Source organism: Choloepus didactylus, chromosome 3, assembly GCF_015220235.1.
Source record: "Choloepus didactylus isolate mChoDid1 chromosome 3, mChoDid1.pri, whole genome shotgun sequence".
Lineage (NCBI taxonomy): Eukaryota > Metazoa > Chordata > Mammalia > Pilosa > Megalonychidae > Choloepus > Choloepus didactylus.
The window spans coordinates 38,976,351-38,989,225 of NC_051309.1; the positions used below are offsets into that span (position 1 = coordinate 38,976,351).

Genomic DNA, 12,875 nt, shown 5'->3' on the forward strand with positions numbered 1-12,875 from the left:
TAATTGAATATATGAAATATGACTTGACCTATTTTTGTTTTCAGGGGGATCAGACAGGGTGGTTTTCCTAATATGTATATATATATGTGTGTGTGTATATATATGTATAAATGTATATATATACACACACAATATAAAATCATACATTATATATTTAATAAATATAATTATGTACAATTCCACACTAAATAATAAAATATTTATATTTTAAACATATGTGTTAAATACATAACATATATATGTTTAAAGTTCTAGTTACCAGAAGCAGTAGGTATTTGGGGTAGAATTCTGAAGCTATCAGTGAAATCTGTCTCCCAGATTAGCCCCTTGGGTATGTGACTATGTCCTAGCGGAAAGGGTATATTTAAAAACTGGAATACCCATTTCATTGAGCTCTGTTACAGATCGGGCTACAGTTAATAATAGTCTAATAACATGTAAATTGAGAGGTAGAGAGCCACTTCCTTCATTCTATCACATTTTACCACACAGCTCACACACCAGAAGGGCTTAGGGTGGCCATCAGTGGCCACCAAAGGAGAATTGCTTTGTAGGGAGGGGGTAGGAGAGACAGTGGCCCAGACGGTGCAGGTTAGGGTGGTACCACCTCTGGTAGGTCCCAGCAGAGTGGTGGACAGGGAAGAGAAGAATAAATCAGTGGTAATCATTGATGTCAAAAAACTCTGTTTATGTGATAGCTCAGTGCAAAAGGGCAACCTTGGTAGAAACCATAATGTTTTACCACTTGGTGGTAGCCACAGGGAGGGCAACTCTTGTGCCCATAGAAGTGTCGAGAGCAGCATTGCCCAGCTCAGTGGTGTGAGGCATCTGGTGCAACAGTGTGAATCTGAAGAGACTATATCCAGGAGGGAACTTGGCCAGAAGTTGGAGTTTCTGCATAAGGAGGTGGGCACCAGAGCTAGGTCACCTGTGTGACACCTGTGAGGTGATTTATGATAATTATTATTATTACTATATCCTTACAGTATTAGCTGGGTAAGAAGCAATCAGAATTTCAATTATTGTCCTGACATGACACTGGAAATATTCATCACTTTTTGGATAAAGATATTTTATTTATTCTTTCTTGCCTTCACTGGGATACATTTGTAGGAGTACAAGTTGTTAATTCCAGTAGGTCCTACTTGATGGTGTTTCTCTTCTCCACGCCACAGCAGCAGAATCACTCAGTGTGTTTGTTACAAATGTGGCCTTATCTGAAACCATTTGAATCAAGGGGTGAACTTATTTTTGTGCCTTTTTCTCAAGGTTTATTTCAGGAACAGTAATGCTTGGGAACCACCACTTTATTTTCTCAGTGAGTAGAAAATAGAACTGCTTGATGAGAAAGAAGTGAGCAAGGGTTCAGTAGGGGTCTTGTGAACAGTGGTAAAAATCTGAAACACCTTCTGAAGGGTTAGGTGGATGAAATCCTCAGGGAGTCATAAAAACATTGCTGAACATCCCAGGTGGAGCAGCTGAAACTGTAGACTTTAAATTTATGGTGAATAGCAAGCCTCATAATTGTCTGCTGAGGCTCCCGATGGATATCAAGTATTTATTGAGTGTCCCATGTGGTTATGTGGTAAATATAAGTACCGATATGAAGGATGATACAGAAAAGTATACAAGGCAATTATGAAAGCCTAACTGGGGAGGAAAAATGGCCACACATGAATGGAATTAATAACAATATAAAACAATATTATGTTAGGAGATAAATTGTATTTTAGTGCATACATTTGCAAATAAGAAACTGAACTAGTGTAGTTGATAAAAGAGGAGAAATTTGCCCGTGCTGGAAAATATGGTAGCATTTGAAGGGAAGATCATTCAAGTCAAGAGAAAATATCTTCACATAAATTAAACTTTTTTTTTTTTTGATAGTTCTATGTGTACAATACCATGTCAAGCTTCATGAACAAGAATATACACAGGAACAAGATACCTTCTTGGCCCTCAAAGGGATTACAGGCTAACAAGTAGAGGCAAGACTGATTATGGTTGGTTCTTGGAGTGGTGAATAGACCCATTGAGGAATCACATTGTGTAATCTAATGAATGTGCTCAAATTCAGTCTTTTGCGCTGCACACACAAGATCAATCTGCCACATGTATGAGCTCAACTAAAACAATGTTTTGCTTAGTTTTAAGAATCCAGGGGTTGTATTTAGGTAAAAGGTGAGAATAGTTAGTAATTATAGGAGTACTAACAAGAGTGGCCTGTAAAACTCAAAACACCCATGTCCCTTTCAGGTGTAAGTGACTGCCATTGATTTGAATTTTTCAACTACTTCCAAGTAGATGAGACCTGGGCATGAATAAGACACGTATGAACATACCTGAGTTGTTTATTTTTATACAGGTGCCCTTGAGAGGTTTACAGTGATGATAGGCATAAAAGTCCCCACTATTGTCTTGTACAAAATAGATGTGTGCCGGGGAAACAGATTATAAAGAACTTGAGGGCCAGGTTAGATTTGCCCAAGAACTCCCTGAGCAGTAACATTTAAGAAATTTTATTCATAAAATTATGCTAATAGAATATTAACATAAATACAGATTACCTGAGAGGGGTAACAATCCTAATTATAGCAAATAGCAGAATCACAAGATCTAACAGAAAGGCAAGTTCTGATTGGGAGAAGAGAGAAAAGTATGGAAAAATTAGAGCCAGCCCTATTAAGGAAGGAACCTGGGGCCCACAGATGGGTACTTAGAATTGGAAAGAGGGAAAATTATATAAGGGCAGTGGAGGCTTTTCTTTATAGTTTAGGGCTGACCTTGGGCACCGCTGTTATGGATTGAACTGTGTCCTGCAAAAGTACATGTTCAAGTCCTAACTCCCAGTGCTGTGGATGAGAACTCATTTATATATAGGATCTTTGAAGATGTTATCTGTTAAGATGAGGCCAAATCGGATTAGGGTGAGCCCTAATCCAATATGACTGTTGCCCTTATAAGGAGCATGACAGAGAGACACAGGGAGAGTCATGTGACAGAGCCAGGATTGCTATATTATGCATTGCCTGCAAGAAATCACCGGAACCCTATAGACTTCAGAGGAAGCATGGCTCAACCAATACATTGATTTTGGACTTCCAGTCTCCTGAACTGTGAGATAATAACTTCCCGTTGTTAAGCCAAACTGTCTGTGGTACTTTGGTATAGCAATCATGGCAAACTAAGATAACACATGATGCTAAAAGGTAGTGTGCAAGCAAAAATATTGCACAGACAAAATGAGAATTGAAAATCCCTGAGGAAGCGGCAATGTGGGAAACCAACACAGTGTCTAGAAACCTAGCAGAGCCAGGGATCTCCTGTGCTGCCATAATCTACGGCTTCTATAGTAGTGCACCAAAGTACTTGGCTTGAATTTTCATATGTGTGGAAAAATACATATGTTTAAACACTAGAATCACACTCATTACATCAAGATTCTATGAGATACCCATGAGAAAGAGATGACTGAGAGGTAAAAATGATTTATATGAATAAAAGAAAAAAAATCAATGCATGTCTTGTCGCAGTTCAGACCATATGCCTGTTTGAAAGAATGATAGATGGAATCTACTCCACCATTTAAATTGATATTTTTTCTCAATCTGTTTGAGGAGTTCAAGCACATATCTGATGTTTCAAAAAATTCTATGCACTTATTTTGTAGTGCTACAGTATAAATACTTGAATTTATGTTGTTTCTTAATTGACTCACATGTAGCAAGTTTTATACACCTCCATGTTTAAGTAATGTCTATGGCAAGAATGCATACACAGTATGATACTCAGATTCAATCAACTTGTATTTAGTTGTTATTTTCAATCACTGAGTTAAGCTGTAAGATACAGATTTTTTGCATCATCCTCCTATCATAGCTCTAACAAGTTTTGTTTAAACTTTTTATTTTAAAATAACTATAGATTCACAGAAAGTTACAAAGATTGCTCAAAGAAGTCCCATGTACCCCTGTTCAGTTTCTTCAATGGTTAACTTACTTACATCCAACTTAACTAGAGTATCAAAACCAGGAAGCTCACATTGGTACAATGTATGTATATAATTCTATGCCATTTTATTACATGTGTATATTTGTGTAACTACCACAATCAAAACGCAGAACGATTCCATCACCACAAAGATCTGCCTCACATTACCCCTTTATAGTTACACTGTATCACCACCACCACCCCTAAGCCCTGGTAACCACTAGTCTGTTCTCCATCTTTATGCTTTTGTACTTATGAGAATGTTTCATAAATGGAATCATATAGTATGTGACCTTTTGAGACTGGATTTTCTCATTCAGCATAATGCCTTGAGATCCATCCAGGTTGTTGCATGTATCGATGTTTCATTCTTTTTATTGCTGAGTAGTATTCCATTTTATTGATGTTCCATAGGCTGTTTATTCACACACTGAAGGACATTTTGCTTGTTTCCAGTTTGGGGCTATTATAAACAAAGCTGCTATGACTATATGTGTACATTTTTTGTGTGTGAAGTGGGTTTTAATCAGCACATTTCACAGATTAGACTGAGGAGGTAAGTAAACTGCCTAAACTAACAGTGCTACTCAACAGCTGAAGTGGTATCAAAATCCAGAATTTTTTTACTTTAACTCCTGTGCTGTTTCATTACCCCATATAAATTAAAAACAAACTTATTCTACAGAAAATTTAGAAAATAATGATTTTATATGTGATTACTTCTTAATGAAATACTGGTTTTAAAATAATATCTGTCTAATGACTTGTTTTTAATTTCATGTATGCACATTCATTTATTCATTCATTCACAAAAACTTTTGTTTTGAGTACCCGTAGTTTGTTTAACAATTCATAGGACTGTGCTGAGTGTTGAGGCCAGGAGGTTGCCTCAAAATGGGTTTTACAAAATTCTATGCTTGTAGCTTAGAATTAACTTACTCTATGTTAGTTTTAACAATGTTAAATTTCAGTTGGAAAATATTTGTTCATATTTAATGTGAGTGCTATGAATTATTTAATAATATTTTAATGTATATTCTTAAATTTAAATTTGTTGAAAGATTTGAATTAATATACTTTACCTTATCTTAGGAAAGCAATTGCTGAGCATGCATGCACAAATACACAATCTGATTTTGCAAGCTATGCAATTCAATACTTTATCAAAATAGAGGTGAGGTTCAGATGGATTTATATTGGTAGGTTGTTCACAGATTAATGATTTCTTCTGCTTATTCTGCATCCCTTTTTCCCAACAGCATGAAAAATTAATCAACCGTCCACAGAGTACCAAAAGAATTTCTACAGATCCTCTAGGTAAGGAATAGCTCTGTCCTCATTACAGTTATGCTTTTTTACCTCTTATGTTATATATATATCCTTAAAAAATAGAGAAAGTGGTTTTGCAATTAAAGAATCAATTACACCTAATAAATAAATTTTCCTTAGGAAACCACATACATATAAACCAAAATAACATCCTTGAGTGAGGATGTAATTAAAGCTGTGTTAAATCTACAAGAAATATAAGACGTACTAAGCATCATTTTACTCGCATAACTAGTAATTTAGTTTTATAGACAACTACAGTTTGTTCTGGAATGCTGAATGTTATGTTGTAAATCTTATATTATGGTCACTTCAAACCAACATTTGAGGTTAATAGATTTTTAAATAAAGGTATATTAGTATGAATCACAAAGGAAACATTTAATATTTGGTTGTTATGAATAATTCAATTATAGCAGTGATGCAGATTTTACGGTAGAATTTGTCAGCTATTTTAGTGCTTGAAACAATTCATTTTGGTGATAATAGTTATGAAGGAGATGGTTTACATATACATACTAACTGATCCTCAAAAGGCATCAGTGAATTGTGCCTTCTGTTCCTACGTGTCAGGACCCCACTGATGGTGCAGAATTACATTCAGTTGTGGCCTTTGCAGATTTGCACAGAATAAGCATAGGCTTTACTGAAATACATTAGAAATGAGTAGGATAGGAACAAAACCTAGAATTATACACCTTCATGGGGACAATAAAACCATTTTCAAAAAAGAGCAGTTGATATGGGGGAATAAAAAGAGAGAAACAGCAAAAAAGAAAAGTCCAGCATGTTTAGTAATGGTGTTAACTTTTGAAGAATTTGATGTTCAAATTAGAGCATTATTATTAATTTTGACAACAGCCATCAGAGAGTGCAATGGTATAATAGTCCTTCCAGGTGTGCCAGAAAGCCCTAGGTTGGTACAGCTACATGGTATTTGAAGGGTCCAGAAACTCGGGTTGGGAGATAGTGGCCCATATGGGAGTCCTAGTGCATGACCAATGCCATCAGACCTACTTAGGTAGATGAAATTAGACATTCTGAGCAGGATAAACCTATGAAAAGTTTTAAATACCAAGTTAAAGAGTTTTGACAAATTTATTAAGAGGGACTGACAAGATCAGATTAGGTCCTCAAAACTTCTATTTGTCAGGTGGAATGTGGACTAAAATGGGGGCAAACTTAGTAGCAGGGATACTTGTTTGAACCCTGGTTCCTTCAAAACTCCAGAAAAGAGATAAGCAGGATATGATTAAGATTGATTCAGTAAGGCTGGAATGTGGTGGAAACATCTGAGAGATATTTAGAGTTAGGGCCAATAGAATTTGAGAATGGGATACAAGAAATAGGCCTTGAGGAATCTTGAATAATATTATGTGTTTTAGCTTACTCAACTGGGTGGTCACATTGAGTAAGAAAGTGAATATAGTGAGGGATCGGGTAGAGAGAAAGAAAAGCCAGAATTGATGATTTCAACTTTAGAAATATGGAGTCTAAATTGGCTGTGGCATACACTGGTAAAGATAATTAGAGGATGAATATTGCAAATGCTGTGCTAGGTTTTGGGAAAACAGCCAAAGATGAAGATGTAGTAGAATTAGGACTATTTCATATAGTGTTATAGTTATATAAGGTGGTAAGAGTTTTTTTAACTCTTGAAGAGAAGGGACAGAAATAGAAGAAGCCTAGGAACATGCATGTAATTCAGAGGCATCAGGAGATTAGTGAAGGAGAAAGAGGCATGCAGCAAGAGACAGAAGAGGGGAGCCAGGTGAGGTAGCATCATGGAACCCAGTAAAAGGAGAAAAATGCTTCCTGGATGTCAGAGAAGATGCAGTTTGTTGCTATAAGCAGTAATAAGGAGATCTCCAGGAATATTTGAAAGACAGACTTCAATAGAGTTTTAGGAAGGGCATAGAATCCCCGATGTAAGCATTTTAGCAGTGAGTTGATAGTAAACAAATTGAGATATCAATTGTTACTTCTGTACATTATGAGGTTTTATGGTGAAAGGAAAATGAGAGAACAATAGCTTGAAAAAGTAGCAGCAGCAAGGAAAGGGGAGACCTGAGAGGTAAGAATCATGGAAAGAACTTAAATTGAAGAGATTAAGGAGCAGGCATGAAAGGAAAATATTTGATGAAAAACACTGTGGAGGATGTGGGAGGAGACAGAATCCAGCAAACACTTAAGAAAGTGATTTTGAAATAGAAATGAGGATATGAGACAGTAGAAGGAACAGACATCGGCTGAGGGAAACAGGATGAGAGTGGGATTGGAGTTTAATGGTGGTAGAAAATTTGGGGGTCATTGCTATGGAAAAAAATGTAAATAGAGTTCAGAAAAAATATTTTTTAATGGATTTGTAAGATGCTAAGGGCTTAAATGATGTAAAATAGCATAAATGTTTGTTGATCACATTCAGTGTAATTTCATAATTCTGGGCAGTACAGAAATTGAATGCAGTATGAGAAAAGCAGGATTAGGGATTGACAAATTGAGAATAATGAAAAATAAAGGTAACAACATAGTTTAAGAAGAAGCAAAACCGTCCTTCACATAGCTGATCTGATCATTAACATCAGTGAACGTACAGAGGTTTGTAAGACCCTGTAGGGATGATTGAATGACTGGGGGACATCAAAGGATAGCTGTATTAATGGTGGGGGCAGAGAGCATACTAAGCAGAAGCAAAAGAAGAGAAGCAGTGGAAGGCTAAGTACTTCTCATCTACTTACTCCCATAAATTGAACTCTGGTTTTATGCCGCAAAGTTACCTTTCTAGGAAAACTACTCAACAAAATGGCCTGATGCATCCTACTCTCCCCTGTCACTTTCAAACTAACATTCTGCTGCTACAACATAATAGGCCTTCCTCCACCCACCCCCATCATCGATCTCCTGCTGTCAGCAAGTAACATCTTTGGCATGTTTTTGTTGTTATCTGAACAAAATTACACAAGTTACCCATGAGTCCAACAACTAATTCATATTATGTAGATACTGCAGAGCCCACAGGTAACAAAACTAGATAACTGGAGGCAAAATAGTTCCGGTTGATGAAATGTGAGGGTTGGCCATGAAAGTGTTTCTAATATGGAGTCAAGAGAAAGGTCATTGGCTTAGACAAGATTAAGGAACCATGTGGTCAGGAGTGTGAATAATTATCAACAAGGATGCCAAAGGTGTTACTTGCTGATAGCAGGAGATCGATGATGTGGGTGGGTGTAAGAAGGCCTATTATATTATAGTAGCAGAATGTTAGTTTGAAAGTGACGGTGGATGCATTAGGCCATTTTGATGAGTAGCTTTCCTAGAAAGGTAACTTTATGGTATAAAACCAGAGTTCAATTTATGGGAGTAAGTAGATGAACGGAATAGTTGAGTAAATGGTGATGGCTGTAGACTTTTTTGCTTACACTAGGCCGTGGTACCTGGTGCAGAGGTGAGGATGAAAGCAGGGGGAGTGACTGTGATGGTGACAGTCCTTACAGAGAGGCCAGAGGGCTGACAGAAGTTGTACTGAGAGTGATGTATGTGAATCACACAACAAAAACAGTAATAACCGTAACAACAAACACAACAAAAGGAAGACAGAATTATGGATTTAGGAGGCAGTCAAGAGACACAGGATAAGGGAAGGGAATGCTGAGCATACAGATCCATTTAGAGGAGACGTTTTTGTGCCTAAATAATCCAGAAGCTCAGGGAAATGTTGGTGTTGGTGTAAAGTATCTTTCACAGATCTGCTCTTTGGGTAGCAGATCTTGGTGAGTCTGAATACGTGTATGTATGTGTATATGAAGAGGGATGTATAGTTGGGGAGTGAGTGAGGATTTAGCTGCTGATACAATTAATGCATCAGATTAGTACTAATTAAGTGAAATATCTTTTTGAACCTAAAAGTATCCTTTAACACAGTACTATACAAAGGGTGGTTGGGGTCCCCAGAATCCCGGAATCAACATCATGTGGAAATTTGTTAGAAATGCCAATGTTTGATCCCACCCTAGTCCTATTCAGTCAGAGTCTTTGGAACCCTCCAGGGGTTCTCAGACATGCTAAAATTTGAGAAGTACTTCTAAACCTCTGCAATATTATGGGACCCTCAAGTGCTTTCAGAGGTTCTCAGTTGTCCACCTGGGTTGTCCGAAATCTTTCTACTGCTCAGTGTCTAAGCCATAGAGCACTTAGATTTCCTGTAAATACGTGGTGTGAACTATATAAGCACTTCTCCCAAGAAAGGATCCCAACACTAAATGTCCAACGTGTGTCTGACAGAAGCCCTTTGGGATAACTTGCTCTACTGGCTGGCAGAGGAGCTCTCGGAGGAAAACACTGCATCTCTGTGCTCATCCCTCCCCCTGCGCCGCGGCACCATTCAGCTCATCAAACTGAAGAACCCCGACAGTCTCACAGAGCAGATCCATGAGCTCCTTTGCTTCTGGAAGAAATCACTCCCAACTTCCACAGATAAACTTCGCCTTCTGGCTCGTCATCTCCGCAAGATTGGTAGGGGTGATCTTTCAGAAGAGCTCAAATTCAAGTGGGAACATAAAGTGTTCACTGAATCACAGCAATGGTTTGATACAGAAGAGTAGAAGCCGGGTTGTCCTTTCTTTTGCCCTAGAAAAATGTCATGGTTGGTTTTTAAAATAGTTTCTGTCAACATTTTACTGGCAGTTTCCACGTAACGCTGTTCTAAGTGAATCTATATGATAGATGTGCTATTAAGAAATCAATGGAGACAAGTAGAGAAGCACTGGTCAGACAATAAAAGGCATTCCTGGGTTTGAGTGCTCTTTTCTGGTTCAGTGGTGAGTGTTCTGTAAGCACGATTGTCTTGAGTACAGCCAAACTAAATTGCATTTGTAATAGAGTTTGTCCTGTTTCCATTTTAATAGTTGAGATTTCAAGTGGAAAGGAGATATATGATGCACAGATTCACTGTTTTTGTCAGTATCTGAACAAAATTAAACAAGTTACCCATGAGTCCAACAACTAATTCACGTTATGTAGATACTGCAGAGCCCACAGGTAACAAAATTAGATAACTGATGTTTACAATAGCAAGTCTCTTTAAGAAAACAAAAAAATTGGGATAAATTTAATGTAGAGTAACATTTCATCCATTTACTGCCACAAATGTTTATTTTATACAAATTTAGTTTAGGATAGAGAAAATATCACATTTTATTATTAGTGAAATGAGGCAGTGCAGAGAAAATGAAGTGTCAGTAAAAGAATTCAGATTACCTGCTTGGAAATCAACTGGACAGAAATCTTACTATACAAGCCCAATATGCTCATTATTTTTTTAAAATTTAAAAGTACCACAAAAACTAAAAGAAAAAAATAACACTTACCTTAACTTCTCTATCCTTTGATAATCTCTTTAAATGTCTTAATGTATAAACTTTGAGTCTTTGGAAAACCTAAAGCACTTTAACTCCCTGAAGCAGTTTGATACAAATGGGACATTGCATTAGCTTAACCAATTTATTAATGCAAAACCATCAGGGCCTTGGTTTGCAAACATCAGTAGCAATTATTTTCAGTTATTGAATGCTTAGAAATTAATGAAACTCCATGAAAAATTAAACATTTAGATGTCACTCCAATTTAAAGGCAAGATTTCTGTCTACAAATTAACACACACACACACACTCCATTTCTTCAGTTCCCGCATAAACACACTCTCAGTCTTACAAAATGCATTTAAAAACACAAATCCCTTTCCACACACCACTCACAGACATACCCTCAAACAAGCATACATAATTCTTATACACACAGTCTCACATCCACCTATACAATCTCACACACTCACTCCCATCTCTCTCTCATACACACTCATTCACATACATACATATTTATTCACATACATACCCTTAGACACACACAAACTACTTCACACACATATACACACTGACTCACATTTTTCCTCATAAATAAAAAAGTATATATATTGTAACAGTAAAACAATATAAAGATAAATGGAGAAAAAAATCAATCACCTCTCGGTACCATTTCCCTTAGGAAATCAAAGGAATCAGCCTGATGTGTGAATTTGTCTCTTGTGTTGAAATCTTGCCTTGATGCACACTTAGTTTTTGTTGTGACTTATATGGACCACACTGGTGATGCCTCCGACTTCTAGTTGGGTTTGGCTAATGAGGAGTATTTAGCAGGCAACTGGCAGGGAGGGAGAAGAGTGAGTTAGACTATTCCTCTGTCTTCCTCCTTGTGAATTCACCATGGCCTGCGGGACACTGTTATCGAGTTCCGACTTGGCGGGCCTGGGCCAGGGGAACTGATCAGCCCCTAGGAAAGGTAGTGGGGCACGGGTGGTAGCGCCCTCCACGGCCCCCCGGGCCTGAGAAAGTGGAGCCGAATGCAGGCCCCATTTCCTCACCCCAAAGTACAACCGTTGGGGAGGGCTTGCCGGAGAAACCCCCCCCCCCCCCCCCCCCCCCCCCCCCCCCCCCCCGTGCTTTACCCGCACCCTCCACCCTCTTCGTTACCGGAGCAACTCCCGCCCCTTTTCAAACAACCTCCGCGCCCTCTCAGAACCAATCCAAGCCTTCAACCCCTACAGCTACCCCGCCCTCTAAACCGCCCGATATAAGCTTGTACTCTCCCCTAATAAACTCTCTTGGCTTCCTCACCCTAAAAGAAACGTGTCCCGCCTGTTCCTTCTCGCCGCCCTCCACACCTTGCACGCCACCGCCGGGGACCGGGCCCAGTCCCCCGCCTCGCCCTCGCCTCCGGGAAAGAGCCCCCGCTGCCGGTACCCTCCGAGCAATCCCGAGAGCATAGGATTTAGCAACCGGCCGCCACCCCCCCCCCCAGAAGAGACAACAGAGACCGCAATGGCCAGACTGTGCTTCACATCAAAGGTCACTGCTCCTCTCAGGGAGGCTTCCTCTAGGCAATCTCTCCTGGGTTGTGATAACTGCTTTTCCTCTTGTCTCTTTAGGTCTAGAGGTAGTAACAGCTGCATTGCTACTAATACGGAATAGTTGCTCTATCCCTAGTGGTTCCCCCACACCCTTCCCACCCTTTTTAGGATAAAACCTACTCTAATTATCCTAGTTTTAGTCTATCATATTGTTCTTATTTAGATCCTGACACATACATATCCCTGTACACTTTCCTTATGTTCATAGCAGTGTATACATATATTTTTTGAGAATAAGGGTCATATATTATATGTACAGGTTTGAATCTTACCTTCTTTTACTTAAATTATGAGCATTTTTTAATGTCTTTAAGTATTTTAGTTGCTGCACAAGATCCCATGTCATGACTGTTCCATGATTAATTTTAGTTATGACTTTTTTGCATTTGACTTCTCTTTTTGCTCAACTTTATGTTATTGAAATTCACCTATGTTGTTGTCTGAGGCAATAGTTTGTTCATTCTCTTTAATGCATAATACTCCATTATATGTATATACTACAAATTACATATCTATTCCACTATAGATGGGCATTTGAGTAGATTCCAATTTGAGACAGTAGTGAACAGTGTTTTATGGACACTTTGTATATGCC

At 38.3% G+C, this 12,875-nt stretch overlaps 1 protein-coding gene across 4 annotated transcripts in view; it reads left to right on the forward strand.

The window, feature by feature from the left end:
• DTHD1 (death domain containing 1) overlaps window positions 1-11,669 on the forward strand; it is an 82,526-nt gene extending 70,857 nt beyond the window's left edge. For 3 of the 4 annotated variants that reach the window (XM_037829552.1, XM_037829556.1, XM_037829553.1), the window contains 2 exons: window positions 5,250-5,307; window positions 9,601-11,669. In XM_037829552.1, the coding sequence (XP_037685480.1) occupies window positions 5,250-5,307; window positions 9,601-9,920 (378 nt within the window). In that variant the 3' untranslated portion in view covers window positions 9,921-11,669. The remainder of the gene's footprint in view (window positions 1-5,249; window positions 5,308-9,600) is intronic. The other variant, XR_005215843.1, reaches the window with a different exon arrangement.
• Window positions 11,670-12,875: the final 1,206 nt, after the last annotated feature.